At 42.1% G+C, this 17,424-nt stretch overlaps 2 protein-coding genes across 4 annotated transcripts; one reads left to right on the top strand and one right to left on the bottom strand.

Moving 5' to 3' along the window:
* The first annotated feature begins 1,536 nt into the window (after window positions 1–1,536).
* On the top strand, window positions 1,537–2,292 carry LOC122044295 (proline-rich receptor-like protein kinase PERK2). Its single transcript, XM_042604805.1, has one exon. It carries the CDS (start codon window positions 1,537–1,539, stop codon window positions 2,290–2,292), a length of 756 nt encoding a protein of 251 aa, XP_042460739.1.
* Window positions 2,293–12,824: 10,532 nt separating this feature from the next.
* Window positions 12,825–16,615, bottom strand: LOC122043423 (probable disease resistance protein At1g61300). 3 transcript variants are annotated; one of them, XM_042604020.1, is made up of 3 exons: window positions 16,254–16,615; window positions 13,601–16,128; window positions 12,825–13,024 (listed from the first exon to the last, which is right to left on the bottom strand). In XM_042604020.1, exons 1-3 carry the CDS (start codon window positions 16,525–16,527, stop codon window positions 12,959–12,961), a joined length of 2,868 nt encoding a protein of 955 aa, XP_042459954.1. In that variant the 5' UTR covers window positions 16,528–16,615; the 3' UTR covers window positions 12,825–12,958. The 3 variants fall into 3 exon arrangements, with proteins under 3 accessions (XP_042459954.1, XP_042459952.1, XP_042459953.1); XM_042604018.1 differs by having other exon boundaries at window positions 13,601–16,149; XM_042604019.1 differs by having other exon boundaries at window positions 13,566–16,149.
* Window positions 16,616–17,424: the final 809 nt, after the last annotated feature.

Consider the following 17,424-nt stretch of genomic DNA (forward strand, 5'->3'; position numbering starts at 1 on the left):
TCGATGCCGAAGACCCCGTGCCGATCGACCGGGCGTATATTATCCGAGCCACGGGCTCGATGCCGAAAACCCCGTGCCGATCGACCGAGCGTATATTTTCTGATCCACGGGCTCGATGTCGAAGACCCCGTGCCGATCGACCGAGCGTAATATTATCCGAGCCACGGGCTCGATGCCGAAGACCCTGTACCGATCGGCCGGGCGTATATTATCTGAGCCACGGGCTCGATGCGGAAGACCTCGTGCCAATCGGTCGGGCTTGACTTATGTTAGAAGTCGGTCGAGCGGCGACCTTAAACCCGCGCGTCATCGGCGGTCGAGCGGCAACCTTAAACCCTCGCGTCATCGGCGGTCGAGCGGCGACCTTAAACCCGCATCTTCATTGACTAGCCTATCAGAGCATCGGATATTCTATCTCCCCCATCCGAGGTCGAGCAGTCTTCACGAGCATCTACCTCCCCCATCAGGGGTCGAGCAGTCTTCACAAGCATCTTCCTCCCCCATCTGGGGTCGAGCAGTCTTCACGAGCATCTACCTCCCCCATCAGGGGTCGAGCAGTCATCACGAGCATCTACCTCCCCTATCAGGGGTCGAGCAGTCTTCACAAGCATCTATCTCCCACGTTCGGGGTCGAGTCATCGTCGGTGGTCACGAACAAGAGTATCTCCACCGGTTTTGAATCAGGATATCTCATAGGCCCTGCACTCGTTCGGCTCACGACTTCCATTTAGGTTTCGCGTGCGATGCACCAGCACGGCTCACGACTTTCGCTTCCACGTGCCCTTGACTCACGGATACATCTCAGTTCAGTTCAGGTGCGATGCGCCTGTTCGGCTCACGACTTTCATCCCCGTTCGCACTCGATTTCACGGGCTATGTTCCCGTCTAGTTTTCAGGCTCCACGCTCGCCCAGTGTTGCTTTGCCTCTCGCTCGGTCTCCCGATCACATTTTATGGTCCTCCTACCAATATTTTTTGGTCGCCTTGTTGGCGCTTGCCACTCATCCGTCATTTTGCCTGGCTCTCTTCGTTCGCAACCCGCTTACTCGTCATCACGGTTGTGCGCTCGATATACCATGTGGCGCTCGGTCGTCTATCATTTCACTGGCCGTTCGGCGCTGCGTTCTGTCTCCCTCTCGACATCGTTACCATCTATCGCACGACGCTCTCTCGATTACTCGATTCGCATCGGCATCTGCTTGATCGCGTGCTCGGCTTGATCGCCCGTCTTTCTACCTGATCTGCATTATCTCCGTTGCTTGGATCATATTATTTCCCGTCGCTTGCTCGATGCTACTTGAGTCACTTGCATGACATCGCCACCGCTACTCGCTTGGCGTGATAAGACGAGCCCAGTGATTTCGCGTTCGGTAGCGATTCTGTTTAGGCTTGGTCCAGTCAGTCGGACTTGCGCCTCCTTCGACTAGACTTGAAGGAGAGACTTGTGATGCGGATGTGGTTTATGGCACAAGAGCGATTAGAGAAGATGGGAAGGGCATTTTTGTCTTCTGGCAGGAGAAGGGTTTGAGTGCTTATAATGCACTGTTCATTGATCGAGAGGAAGAGGTTGGGGGGGGGGGGGGGGGGTTCCGCCGCCGCACAAAGGAAGAAGTTTCCTTCCTCAGCCTCTCCGGCGCCTCGCCGGGGCCATCGCCGACCGCCACCATCGCTCTTCTTCCTCTCCTCCTTCCTCGCCGACAAGCCACCACGAACGGAGCGCCGCCCTCTCGACGGCCAGCAGTCGAACCTCCTCATCTCCTCGTCCTCGTCTCCCTCACGGGCTTCTCGCCGGTCGCCAGCCTCCGCCTCCCCTCCTCTCCCTCCGGCCGCAAGCACCTCCTCTTCTCCCTGCTTGCGCGCGCTGCCTCGAGCTCTCTCGCCTTCGCCACTTCGTTCTTCGCCGGCCCTCGCCACGGCTCCTCTTCTCCTCTTCGTGGTGCTGCCACCAGATGGGCACGACGCCGCCTCCTGCGGCCAACGCCGCTGCCTCTGGCGACCGGCGCTGCCTCCTGCGGCCGTCGCCTCCTCCTTTCCCGGCCGCTGCCACCTTCTCCCGCAGCCACTGCCGCTGCCTCCGGCAGGCGCTACTGCCTCTAGGAAGAGCCAGCCGCTGCCTCCGGCGGGTGCTGCCGCCCCCGGCGGCCATCACCGCTACCTCACGCAGCCTCCGGCGGCTACGGATGCCACTGCCGACGCCCCCAGCGGGCATCGACATTTCTTCCAGTGGCCACCGGCTCTTCCCGCCGCTGCCACAGACGTCGATGCCTATAGCAGGTGTCGCCTCCAGCGATAGTCGCGACCACCTCTAGCGGTCGCCGTCACTCTCTGGACAGCCGCCATCCGGCGAGCTCAGGTTTGTTTACTCCGACCTTCGGGCTAAGATGATGTTCGGCCTGTGAGCCGATTTGGTTTCGGTCATCGAACCGTGGTATTTCATTCTTCGCACCATTATTATGCTTGTGAGTTATCTGTACTATCCGGCCTGCGTGTCGCATATCGGCCTGTGAGCTATTGTCATATCCTGGCCGACATGCCGCTTTCTGGATCCAGGCTTCACCAATCGGATGTGGAGATGAGTTCAACATCCGATGAAGAGAAAGAAGTGGAATCGACCACATCTTCAAAGGGGGAAGAAGTGGAACCATCTACACCTTCGAAGGAGGAAGAAGAATCTAAGACGAGTGAAGAAAAAGTCTTGAAAGTTCAACCCTCAACCTCATCTACCGAGAAGAGTAGAAAGAACCACATCAAGTGCTTTGAGTGTGGGAAAATAGGACACTATAAGAGTAGGCATCCTTCACTCAAGAAGGTAAAAGAGGTAAACCCTAAATCCACTAAAGTTCATTTAGAATCTTCTGTGGATTGTAGAAAGGGTGGTGCCAAGAAGAAGAAGTGACACATCATTTGCTTCATGTGTGGTGAAAGGAGGCATTACAACACAAAGTGCCCAAGGAAGGGAGCACTCATGAAGATCGAGAGATGGAAGCAATGGAGGAGAAGGAAGTCGTGTGGATGCTCTGTGTCAAGGGGGAGCTCTAATGGTAGGTAGGAAGGTAATCCCTAACTTGATCTTCAATTCTAATATTAATTCAAGTTTTAGGGACATGTATGCTAGAGATAACAATGTAGGTTATTTGCCCATGCATAATTATGAATTTAGGTACAATGATAGAAATAGGGTTAACATACTTGATAAACCTAGCAAATTGAATGTTAAGGTTAGACCAAATCAAAAATAATATACTTTGCCCAAGGAGAGGAAAGTAGTTGAAAATCAAAACATTAATCCCAAGAAGGAGAGACATATGCCTAGGAATGTGGGTAGGTCCAGGAATGTTCATGGTGGACAAATGGATTCTAGGACTAGAAACCTAGAAGTGGAGAATCAAGATTTAAGGGAAAGGCTTGATAGGTTAGAGAAATCCCTTGAGAGATTCACTATTGCATCTAAGAATTAGGTATGATATTAGGTAGTCAAAAATCCAATGGTGATAGATCCGATTTAAAAAATAAAATGGCTCAAATAAGAAGATCTAGGTACATGTATCAGATATGGTAAATGTCTAGTCCAGTATATCATAAGGCATAGTATGTCACTACCTCTATGAGCATAAATAATCAAAAGGGTAATGGATGCAAAACAGGTAATAAATAAGCATGCTGAAGGAATCATGCAATGACATACCGATGCAGATATAACATAATTATCACTACTCATTAAAGTCCACTATGCATATCAAATGATAATATTTAAAAGATAAGTCAAAGTACCCGCCTCAAATATGGAAATCGTATCTAGTAATCCAACGTCGAGATGCCCGTCTTGAATCAACATCCTGCATATAGTATGCATAGTATAGCTAAATTTTATTATAAATAAAATAGCTACACAATCCAATTAGGAAACTATAGTTTAATTCCATTTACATATTTCCTTCATAGCTGATCAGTATGAATAAATCTAATTCGATTAGCTAACCCTTCTTGTTAACATCAATTACCTAACCACTTACCAAATCCTCAGATGTACAGCTATTAATTTATGGCCAGAGAAGTTTGCTGCCGCAAGTTAGGGCTGGAGCTAGATGAAGTTGCTGTCCACCAAACCAGAGACACTAAATCAGCAACCCCCATATCCAAACCAAGTATTCCACATTCACACACCTAAACTAGTAGCTAGGGTTAACAATTACCTCGAATCTGGCCTCAAGGAGCGAGAGGAACAGAGGATGTGACTAGCAGATCGATTTGCTAGTAGTGTCTCGAGCCTCCGACAGTGATCAGAGCGAAAACCCCCCTTGCCCTAGGTGTGTTGGTGGTGGATCACATTCGTGTTGAGGAAAGAGAAGACAGATCGTGGCGATAGATGGCACGACGAGGATATCACTGCACAGAGGGTGATGTGATCGGAAGAGGGCAGTGGATCTAAGCAAGGGCACGCCTCACCGAGGGACCAAGGATGAAGATGTAGGGCCGACTACCATCTGTTGGTGCGGGAAGCATCCGATGATCGAACATATGTTTTGATTATGTCAAAGGGTTCAAAGTTAAGGTGTTTTGATTTCTAATATGTTGAACAAGTTTGCAGGAAAGTCCTAAGGTTTCTTAAGCAAAAGTTCTAGCTGCGGTTAGGCAAGGTGAAAACCCTAGGGGGTGGTAACCCTAGGTCATAGGGGGTGGTAACCCTATGCGGAAAGTCTTGGCGGGTCGAAGCTTCGGGCAAAAATCCTAGGGGGTGGTAACCCTAGGTTAAAATCCTGGTGTCGCGAACTGGGTAGAAGACTGGATGGGTCGAGGACTGGACATCCAGCATGAAGATCGGAAGCATCGGACGCTGAGCAAAAGTCCAGTCGATCTGGAGGATTGCACTGGCAACAGGTAAATCTCCTGAAAGGAGTAGGTGAGGGCGCGTTCCCCGTAGAGGGAACAGTAGGCGTCGGGTCGACCTAGGGTTTCCGGATGAGAATCCGAAGTCAGATTCGGACAGTCCGTTGACTGTCGATATTTCATTTAGTATACCTATTCTGTTTTAACTTTATTTTGCAGGGTATGTGTTTGGGACTAACATATTTTGTAGGAACAAAGAAGCAATTTATACCTCGAATGAACAGTATTCGAGGCGCCTCCATGGAGCTTGGAGTAGCCTCGGGTGAAAGCCGAAGCCAGCTGTCCAGAGGAGCTGGAGGTGCCTCGGATGAAGCTGAAGGTGCCTTGCACCAGGCGTTGGAGGCGCCTTGGAGCAGGTTGGAGGCGCCTTCAATGGGATAAGGCGCGACCAGATCAGAGCTGATCCATACGTGCGACTCGGTGACCTGGAGGCGCCTCGGACAAGCTTGGAGGCGCCTCCAGCACTGTTTAAAAGGGGGTTCGAGGCAGAGGCTTAGCACAGACATTCCAAATCAATCTTTCATCAACCTACTGCCTACGTGACGACCTTGAAGTGCTATTTCAAGTTTCCGATGACTCGGAGCTCCGATATTGTTTGATTCTGTCGTTGGTATAAGTTTTCTTTAATTATTGCACTTATTGTAACTTACATTTGTACAAACTCTTTGCGCGATATAGTTGTTGCCCACAGTAAGCGATCAACGATTGCGGGCCTTGGAGTAGGAGTCGCCACAGGCTTCGAACCAAGTAACTCCTCGTGTCTCTCTGTGTTGCTTTATTTTCTTTTCGTTATTCCGCTGCATTTAATTACTCGTACTTTACGATTCCGAATCGAACGCGAAATAGCCACGAGCGTTATTCACCCCCCCTCTAGTGCTTCTCGATCCAACACCGTCTCCATGGTCGGCGGCAAACCATCGGTGGCGTCGGAGATGGAAGCTAGGGCACGCAGGATGAGTGGTCGATTGGTGGAGATAGAGGAGGAGAGGGTCGACGTCAAGTGCTTGGGAGATCTAGGGCTCTTGTAAGCCTTGAGTGCCCACTTAAAGGAGGAAGACGGTGGCCGGAGAGGGTGGCGGCAATGGCGTTGGTGTTAAGCGATGTGTAGGGGGAGTCGGCATAGATCGGGAAGGATGAGAGGGAGGGAGGCGTCGGGTTGGCGCCGTCGGTTTGGGGAAGAGGAGGAGGCGGTCGGCGTCGGGGCTTAGGGCGTGGTTTCGGTGGGGAAGGCGAAGAGAAGAAGAAGAAGAAGAAGAAGAAGAAGAAGAGGGGAGAAGAAATGGGGCACGACACGATGACGGGAGAAGAAAAAGAAAAGGAAAAGAAAAGAAAAATAAAGCTTTTCCTCATTTAAATGGATAGCTTAAAAAGGCTTTCCCATGGCCCAATAATTGATCCCCTTAAACTCGTCATACGAGTTCTGAAAAATTCTCAGAAAATTTCTGAAAATTCCTTTGAGGTTATATTTAGGTGCCGTATTTTACACATATTGTCATGGGACAACCCATATCAGTGACTTGTAATAGGGTAGGTCGGACGTGTGTAGAGAGACTTGTACAGAGTGAGATTTTGGTCTTTTCCTTAATCAGACCTATGGTCGATCGATTGTGAGGTAGGTTGGTCGTTCCAACCATCCTTTGAGATCGACCGTCCTTAAAGTCGATCAGCTATTGAATGACCAGGCACACAATCCTTCAAGTTGAAGAGTAAGGCATTAAGACACTAACCCCTTAGGTTCCCTCAGCCTAAGGGCCGACTAGTATTTGTCGACCGGATTACAATTCGGACGGACTGGGTCTGAGAGTCTTAGCGCTGAACGACCAACTAAGCCAGTGGCAAAACACGTTTCTTCCCTTGACTATCACATCCCTTAACTTTAACTGTCACACCCCGTTGATTTTGACCGCTATGTCATCTTCTAGATCTACTCATTATAACTCGTATTAATATATAATTAAAAAAAATAGATTAAATTTCAATATAGTCTATTCTTAACATCAATAAAAAAAAATAATTAGTTGATTTTATAAAAAGTAATTTAGCTATAGATATTATTTAATCACATATTTAGCCGGATATCGATGATTTATTTGCATTTTTCTCCTTTTATTCGGATATAAATTAACAGAAATTGTCTTCCTAATCAGATGGGTTCCTTTATTTAAAAAAAAAAATTAAAAGTGGCTAAAACTTTATAAACATTTGTAAAATTGACTGAAAAATTAGAATTAATAAAAGCCAATACGAATTTTAAAATAATATTCTTAGTAAAAGCAATACGAATTTTTTTAGTGAATAAAATCCCTCCAGCTAAAGGATGATTTGATCTTCATGATTTACTCTTTTCATATAGTTGTGAGGCCCATGATAGAGAAGGACATTTGAGATGAGCGAGCCACCTTTTACTGCAATGTATTAAGTACAAGAAATTTGATTAACTTTTAAAAGTGATGAATATTATCGCGCACAACAAAATTATCTCTCATATAGCCTTGAAGCTCTTTGAATATATCATTTACTTATGTGATCCTAATCTACATGCTTACTTAAATATCAAAAATCTATGATGATTGTTCTCTGATGATGCATGTATCTCTAGATTTCATGATCAAAGTTGTAAACTAGACATTATAATGATGTCTTCGTGATGATTCTTGAACTTGTTGTCAAAAGTACAATCATGATATGAAATCGAAAATCCTTTATAAGTTCACAAACTAAATCTCTCTCTTGCACACTATAAAAAAAAAAAAAGGATTTTATGACAAATTTTAAGATGAATTTAAAAAAAAACTATTGCAAAAAAAATTTATGACAAAAAATTTTCGTCGCAGAAAAGTCATCCTCAAATTTTACAACGAAAATAAGATATTTGTTACAAATTTTGTGACAAATTTTATTTTCATCGTAAAATAGTTAAAAATTTGCAACAAAGAAATACATCGCAAAATTTACAACGCAAATTTGCAGTGATTTTTTTTTTGTCGCAGATTTTCCAACAAATTTTCAAATTCATCATTAATTTTTGTGATGAATTTGAAAATTCATTGCCAATTTAATTTTTGTGACAAATTTTAAAATTCGTCGTTGATTTTTGTGAAGAACCCCAAAATTTGTTGCCGAAATATGCGACGAATCCCGAAACTTGTCGTAGAATCTACGACAAATAACAAAATTTGTTGTAGAAAGTTGCGACGAATTTGGAAATTTATCGCAAAATCTGCGATGAATTTTCAAATTCATCGCAAATTTTTGCGACGAATTTCTTAATTTGCTGCAGCTTTCGTCTTAGTTATTTTCGTTACATTACTATAGATTTGTGATGAAAAATTTTCATTGCTAAATTAGTCATAAAACACACAAAAAAAAATATCTAGAAATAACTATTTTCTACGTTGAATCTGGTTAATAAAAAATATCTATCAAACTATACATCATAGACTAAACGCATCCTATCCAACACATCATATCTAACAAAATTATAACTTTACATTAAACCAAATTACAATTCATACATAAAATTTAAACATCACAAAATATCTATACAATCCAAATAGTCCAAACATCACAAGAAGTTTTAAACAATCCATACATCAACAAATATCTAATATTCATACATAACCAAAACATAATAGATCTCGTATCAAATAGTGCTTAAAATTGTGACATCCCTAGTTTATTTTCTTTTATATATATGTGTGTGCGCGCACGCGCACGCGCGCGTGTCCAAACATGCGAACATCCAAAATCATAATTGTACTTACAACCATAACATGCTCTTAATTTAACTAAATTACTTGAATAGTGCTTAAAACAAAAGTAATATTTGGTATTGGTCATATAGTTTCATAATTTATTCTACGAAAGAAAATTAGAAAGTCTTTGAGTTATACTGTCATTGTCCCGAACTGGCTCACTAGTCATTATTGTTGGTGCAGCGGAGGCCAGCAAGAGGGGGGTGAATTGTCTGCACAAATTAAAACTACCCTCCTCGGATTTTTTAACTCGAAAGTACAATAGCAATAGTAATAAAATAATTAAAGCAATAAAACAAAAATAGAAAGACAGAGAAGACCGGGAGTTAACCTGGTTACAACCAAAAAGGTTGTTAATCCAGGGCGATGAAAAACTCACAGTAGAAAAAATCTCCTTCTCTGAAGGCGGAGAAGCCTTTTACACTCTTACAGTTCAGAACTATTACTAGGAATTGATTACAGAGTTGATGGAACAGCTGATGTTTAATTCCTAGTTCCAGAGGTCTTTATATAGCCTCTAGAAATCCTATCTCGGATGTCCGAGGCGCCTCCAATAGGGGTCCAAGGTGCCTCCATCGAGAGAGTGGATAAAACTTTATCCAAAAGCTCAACGTTCAATTCTGCCAGGTCCGAGGCGCCTTCAACAGGGGTTGAAGGCGCCCTCAAGCTGGAGGCGCCTCCAAGCCTGATGGAGACACCTACAAGTTGGCTGGCAGCTTTTCCAGCTTGCTTGCTTCTTTGCTTCGTCTTCCGAAGTCTCGTTCTTTTGGGTGATTCTGGCCAACCGAAATAGGGCTCACCCGAACCCAATTTCCGGTCTTCTCTTCGAGCAGTTTTCCTCCCGGCTTAACGTCCCTCGAACGTCACGCATGTTCTTCTCGCCCACCGGTGTACTCTTCCGCAGCTCTCTCGTCCTTCGGACGCACCGAGCCCGTCGGCTCCCATCCCGTGCCGTCCTTCTCGCTAGCTGCGTCTTCTGCTCGACTTCCTGCGCTCCTAAGCTCCTGCACACTCAGACACAGGGGTCAAACACAAAGCAGGACCTAACCAACTTGGTTGATCACATCAAAACACCCGCGGGGTCCAACAATTACCTCCTGCCTCATTTGTCTCATTCCTGAAATAGTTAAAATCTATGAGTCATGTACTAAGGGAAACATATGCTTAGGACATGACTACTGACATATGATAGACATGAATATAAGCATAGACGTCATCATAAGCATAAAAGCATAAAATAAACATAAATATAAGCATGTATATAAGTATAGGCATAAACATACTTGCATGACATAAATATAGAATAGACTTAATCATGAGCATATACATATAGCCATAAATATAGCCACTAGGGTTGGTGAGCTCCCGAACTAAGGTCACCGGTTACACTCAACTACATAAGGTTTGGTGAGCTCCTGGGCTAAGGTCACCGGTCACACTCGATCACCTAAAATTGTTGAGCTCCTAGGCTAAGGACACTAATCACATTCAAGCACATATATTTGGTGAGCTCCCAGACTAAAAACTCCGGTCACACTCAACCACATAGATTTGATGAGCTCTCGGGCTAAGAACACCAGTCACACTCAACCACATAGATTTGGTGAGTTTCCGAGCTAAGGACACCAATCACACTCAACCACGTTCATTACATAAATATGGACATAAGAATAAACATGCACTTAACATAAACTTGATCACTACTTAAACATGAACATAATCGTAAATCTTAACATAATATGCAAATTCATAAACATAAGCTTAAACATAGATTTGTGCATCAACATAGCATGAGCATACATAGCAACTTAGACATGGCATAATAGTAATCCTAAACATAAGCATGCAAATTCATATTATACATATAGCCTACTAAACTATCATGATGTGAAGCAAGGGTAAGCACAAGCACACTAAGCAAATTCCGAAGTTTACAAGTTCTTGGAGCTAACATGGTATTATCCACTAAATGAGCAAAAGAGCATATAAATCTATGAAATATGAACCTTGCAAATGGTGGGAACTAACATGGTATCATCTACTAAAACTAAGGGCTTAAGGACCTATAAAATCCGAAACCTACAAATTTATAGGAGCTAACATGGTATATCACCTTAAAACATAAGAGAGCATAAGGATCTATAAAATCTGAAACCTACAAATCTGAAACAATTAAATATAATAAAGTAAATAATCTTAGGTGTATCACCTTTGATTTAGGATCGACAAATATGTCATCCTTCTTCTTATGGGTCTTAAGAAAGACCTCAATGCAAATAGGTTGGCGGGCTAGTTCACATTCCTGTATATACAAATAATTTGGGATAAAATTATACAAATTTAATAATAAATACAAAATTTATTTATTTAACTTTAAATTAAACTCACTAGATTCATGGCATACTCAATAACATATTTGTATCCTGGCGTATGCCGAGCAGTTCCGATGTTCAGACCATCTGACTTTGTATTTCTGCTTGCTTGAGCCTTTTCAACATTTTCTTGTCATCTTTGTATAACCCAAGTGGCCGTCCATGCACTTAATATCTAGGTTGACACATACGCCAGCCTTATGCCCTTCTTTCTGATATAGTAAAGATGGTCTATGTAAAGTTTGGCACAACAATTATTCCATATATTTTTAAATAGTTCGTAGTGTCCTTCCTCCCATGTATATCTTTTGTGTCATTATAAATTAAAATTTTAGTATATTAAATGATAAATATATTAACTAAATATCAATTATATTAAATATACTTAAAACAAATTCATTATAATAAAATAACGTTATCTCCTGGTTTACATGTTTCCATAATTTATGTTTATTGCATCATATTTCATTATAATGTCATATTTTCACTTATTTTATTCGGAGATCTACTTTTTACTTGTTTTAATTGATAGGACATATTTTAGAGTGAAAACGGTACGAAATGCACTTTGGAGAGACAAAAGAAGAAGAGCAAAGCCCGACCGTGTGGAATTCACACGGCCATGTCACATGCTAGAGGAAGCAAAGGCATCGGCCATATGAGCTCACACAATCGTGCCACAAAGCAAAGATGAAGCAAGCCCTGGCCGTGTGGAATCCACACGGCCGTGTCAATGAAATAGAAAAGGAGTAGCACCCAACCATGTGAATCTATACGACTGTGTGGATTTTCCATAGAGGAGGCAGACCTTGGCCATGTGGATTTCACACGGCCGTGTGAGATCTCCAGAAGCTAAGCAGACCTTGGTTGTGTGGATGCCACCTGGTCGTGGCATGGGCAATGTTGCGCTGAAAATAAGACTGTGTTGAATCCTAGATAAAATGCAGACTTATTTTAAAATGGTCATGACTTTGTGCTCGATTAGAGTTACGGACGAATCACAATTATGTCAAAAATCCCTAATAGGTATTACTGATGGAATTGCAATTCTGTCGGTAATACATTGAGCTTACCGACGGAATTGCGATTCTGTCAATAACGTTAGGGTTTTTGTGTTATAGCCGTGGTTTTTCGACGAAATAATATTTTTTCTCATAGATTATCGATGGAAAAAAAATTCTGTTGATAATTCTGTCGGTAATCTTATTATTATTATTATTATTATTATTATTATTTTTTTTTTTTTTGAGTGTGTACTCATGTGATCTTAATGTAAGTGTTATTTAAATATTAAAATCCATGATCAACCTCAGTTTTCTCAATCACTAGAGACATAACGACATTTGATAAGTGTTTTAAACAATTGTGTTTCTACTTGAATGGCGCGATTTCAAAGGAAATGAAGAAACGAGGGGTCAAAGCGGCTCCAGGTTCAAATCGGTATTTTTTAAAAAAATTAGACATAAATTTTATTTATTTTTTCAATTAAATTTCAAAAAAAAAAAAGAAATTCAACTGGAAGGTCAAGCGGTGTTTTTTCTTTTGATCGGATGAAATTGTTGATCGGCTCCCATTAGTAAGCAATTTTTTTCTTTTAAACGGAGACAATAATTTAACGGAGAGAACATCCAATTAAACTTATCCAGACCATATAATAAAGTTTATAAACATTAATGTTAAAGTAATAAATCAAACCATGTCATTTACGTGTCATCTTGCATCGTAGTAATTAATATGATCAAATGATGATATCAAACAAAATTAAAACTATAACATTATATGAAATGAAAATCCTTCATGATGAAGTAAAGTTAAGAAGACAATATCAATGATCAAATTTTAAAACATTAAAGCGATGTCAAATTAACAAGCTAGGAATCATCAATCAAATTTAAATAACGTCCAACCAACCAAAGAATCCAACAATGTGACCGTTGTCGACGATTCAAATAGTGAACGCCTTATAGCCTCCTTGGCCAAAAGGTCCATGCTTCATTCCGAAATTGGTGGCCTATAAAGATCACAATTTTGTTAAAAGTAATAGATATTGGAATAAATTTAAAATAGTTAAGAATAAGATATAATATTGTCAAGTCCGACTACTCATAATAATATTTATCTAAATAGGATAATAGTGACAATGAGACATTTTTCATTTGTTGTTATATCAAAGATATTTAAGTTATAGGAAAGGCATTGACTAATGAAGTAGTCCATTATTTTTTATATTACAAATCAAGATCATGTTTATTTGAAAAATATGATGAAATTGAAATTAATTTCTTGTCCAGAATAAAAACCTGAGAGGTAGTTTCAACTGCAATTTATCAAAATACCATGACAGCACTTAGTTTTCATAGTTATAAAAAGACATTTATTTTCTAAAACAGATTCCCTAAATTGCCCTTAAAAGAATATCACACGAAGGCATGCATCTTAAACTATTTAATTTTGCCTACTTCATAAAATGCTAAATAATTTTTAATTATTCATTCATTTTATACAGACAAAATAAATAATAACTTATTTGATATGAAAAATATATGTGTTACCTAAAACAAGGAGTCAGGGAATCCTTGATACTCACGTCATCCCAATCCAAGTTGTTCCACCAATCATCTTCCCCGCGAATCCTTTTTATTCTGTTCTTCAACATTTCAACCCCAAATGATAATTTTTTGAGCTCTGGGCAATCTTTCACGTCTATGTATTCCAAGTAGGGAAAATGGAGCGGTCGGTTTGCAATGCGATTGAGGTTTGACATGTTGTCCAAAACCAAGGTCTGGATGCTAGAGATAGTGATGGAGTTAGAGTTCCCTGACTCACTTATTAGTTCCTTCATTTCTCGACAATATCTTATCTGTAGAAAATTAAGGCATGGCAGTTGGAGAACCCAAGAAACATCCTTCAACATAAGACATCCAAAAATAATTAGTTCACGAAGGTTGTTGAGCCGAACTCTATTCAATGAAATCACTTCCAATAGGGTTAGGAAATGAAAATCGAGCCTCTTTAAACATCCTAAACTTGATTCGCGACCCACGCCTGCAGCCAACACTAATCTGTCTAATCTGACTCTTGTAACGTACAAAAACTCAAGCTTGTCACTTACCCTACAGCCCCACTGTGGAGTGCCCAGATCGTAGCTTGGAAGTTTTGAAATATGCTCTCCATCCAAAATGAGTTCCCATATGGAGACATTTAATGGTAGCATGTTGAGTCGCTCAATGTTATCTGTTGTAGCATTAATGTGAATTCCCACACTTAATTGGTGGCGTCCTTTGTAACATTTTAACTCATCCCACCACCAATCAGACGCAAGAGGAATGCCTCTTATATCCAGCCACTGGAGCATTAATAAATTGGCTATCGTCCCATTGGGTACTGTCTCAAGACCAGTATACCTTAGAAACAAGTACTCTAATTTGCTAAGGCAACCAAATTCAATCGGCAATCTTATAATATGATTATCTGACAAGTTTAAATATTGAAGCTCAGTTAAGCTACAAATCTCCTTGGGAAGCTCTGTTATACAACAATCACTGAGATCCAAGTATGTTAAACGGGGCAAGCTTGCGAATAAACTCGGAGGAATTGTTTTCAGGTTTTGGTTCCCATGGAGAATCAACATAGAAAGTTTTGGAAAAGTGGAAGCTCCATACTCCTGTAAACAAGTAATCTCATTTATCATGAAGGATGCTCGCTCTGCTTCTTGCCATTCTTCTTGTCTAGGCAAATCACTCAACCCGATTCCTGCTTTTACAATCCATTTTCTTTTGTTCCCCTTCAACCCAGAAACCATCAACAGTGCCATGTCTCGGATGACATCGTGCATCTTTACGACATAGTCCGAATCACATTTCTCTAGCAAGGATGCAGCCCCGAGAGCTTCCAGATGGGAGTAGCCTTTGGCGAAAGCTTCATTGATCACATTAAATTCATGGATTATGCCGCAACCTATCCAACACGGTATCAACTTAGAGAATTTGAATATCTCATAATCTTCAGGCCATAAAGCGCAACACAAGAGGCATTCTCTTACGGAGTCATTCTCTAAACTGTCGTAGCTCAGCTTGAAGGCTTTATACATGACGAGTGAATCTTCCGGAAGTGCAATGGTTGTCCACTCATGTTTATCTCTTATTTGATGGAGAGCATCGTTCCAAGCTTCCCAAGACCTTTTCCCTGACATGGCACGAGCAACGGTGACAAGAGCGAGCGGAAGGCCTGCACATTCTTTAGTAAGTTCTTCAGCAACGAACTTAATTCCAGCATCTGAGCTGAGAACATCCCCATCGCTGTTTTGCTCAAAGAGTTTCCATGCTTGATCCGAATCGAGACATTTGACTTTGGTTTTCTTTTCTGCTTTCATTTGTGCACACACTATCTCACTGCGGGTCGTGAACACCACAACTTTACGCGGCTGCTGCTGCTGGCCTTGCTCAATAGCTGAGTGTGCCATTCCCAATAGTTGAAGATCCACGTGTTCCCAAATGTCATCGAGAAGCAACAAGCAGTTCCTGTTCTTCAAGAAACTAAACAGCTTATCACCACAGGTTTGTTCATCGTCATTCTCTTGCAGTGTCTGTAGGCCTAGACTCTTAGCAATATTCATCTGGAGCCTTTTCAATTGGCAGTCTTTGGAGGCCACAACCCAAATGACGCGATCAAATATGGTATGCTTAAGAAGATAGTGTTGTTGGATCCTCTTCAACATGGTGGTCTTACCGATACCGCCCATTCCGTAGATGCCTATGATGTTGCCTTCTCCACCATCGACGTAGCCCACAATGTCCTCCACATACGACTCGATCCCAACAGGCGATCGGTGTGAGATGGGAAGCATCAGGGTCGGTTCTGGAGGCCCAACTGTGGCAATCGGATCCAGGGCACCAGCTCGGCTCATCAATTCATTAGCCTCGTCGAGTTTCTTCGCCGCTCTCCGGATGATGGAGCAGCAGTTTGATGACTCTCTGATGGGGACATCATCTCCTGCTTGCTGTGTTTGATCAGTGGCAGCGTTTTCTTCGACCTCTTGAATATTTGCAGCAAAAGCTTCTGTTGGGTTACTCGACGAGCCGCCAGTTCGATTGAAACAATTGCAACTGAAGCAACCTAACGAAACACAGCAGTGGACTGATGCTTATATACAAAAGCAGTAGCAGCTTGTATAAATTAAAGCAGAAAGAGTGGCAATTTGAATTGGCATGAAAAGGAAAAAGGTTCGGGAGAATACTCACTCATGCTTTGGAAATCCTGGTCGATGTCAGCCACTTTGCCTTCCAATATCTCCACCTCTCGTAGCCACTGGCTCACTTCGTTGGTCGGAATTTTCCCTTCACGCTCCGCCTCATTGATCTGGTTTTTGATGTCGTCTCTTTTGCATCTCAATCTTGTCATTTCCTTTTCCAATTTCTCGGTGCCAGATTTCGGCCTACCCAGTCGCAGCGTCGCCTTGAGCCCGCTTAGGCCCTTATTGACGTCTACGTTGAGATTTAATTTGATGCACGCCATGAACGATCGAGGAGAAGCTCTACTTTGTTGACTAGCAATATTGTTAAGAGTTAAGCAGGGGGGAGATGGCAGAGTTGGGCATTGCCAATTGCAAGACTATAAGACGGAGGAGACCAGAATAAATTAAGTCTATAATGTTTATGAAAGAGGCCTCTCAACTGCTAATTTGACAATGTTTGGTGGACAGCAATAGTTGATTAACTGAAGTAATAATAATTAAGATATCTGTTAGCGTAAAAAAAACATTACTCATCTCAAACAATTTAGTATTTTTGATCCCAGATAAAATATAGAGAGATAAATGATCAATATATTTTATTCCAACACAACAACCCTTTATATGGAGAGGTAATTTATTAGAACAAAAGGTCATGATGTTCATCCTAGGATGTCCAGTATTATCGGCTCCTGGTTATATACAGGCAGATAAATAATAAAGGCATTTTACCATAAGAGTCATATTTAAATATTAAGGGATTAACTCTCTAATTTTAATAAAAAAATTTCCCTCTTCTTATAAGCTCACAAGATAATCACTACTGATCCCGTCCGGAGGCTGAGTCGGACGAAGGCCGGTCGCGGTGGACTGGGCGTTGACGGAAAGTCGCGGGCGACGCAGGCTCCCCACGGGTGGCTGATGCGGCTGCAGGACCCTGCACACACTCAGACGATCTCCTCTTCTCACGTTAGGGACCGAAACCCAGGGAAAAAGTCCCCGGATCAGGCCCTCCGACGCTCAAGTCAGGTCCTTTTTCCCCAGAAAGAATAGAGAGAAGCAGAAGGGAAAAACAGTTGTGGAAAGAAGTGACGAGAGAGTGTGTGCGCGTACCTGCGTACGAGGGATTTCTCCCCTTTTATGCATCCTCCTGCTAGAACCTGCCCTCCTGTCAGAAAACG

The sequence above is a fragment of the Zingiber officinale genome, chromosome 2A (assembly GCF_018446385.1).
Source record: "Zingiber officinale cultivar Zhangliang chromosome 2A, Zo_v1.1, whole genome shotgun sequence".
NCBI classification, from domain to species: domain Eukaryota; kingdom Viridiplantae; phylum Streptophyta; class Magnoliopsida; order Zingiberales; family Zingiberaceae; genus Zingiber; species Zingiber officinale.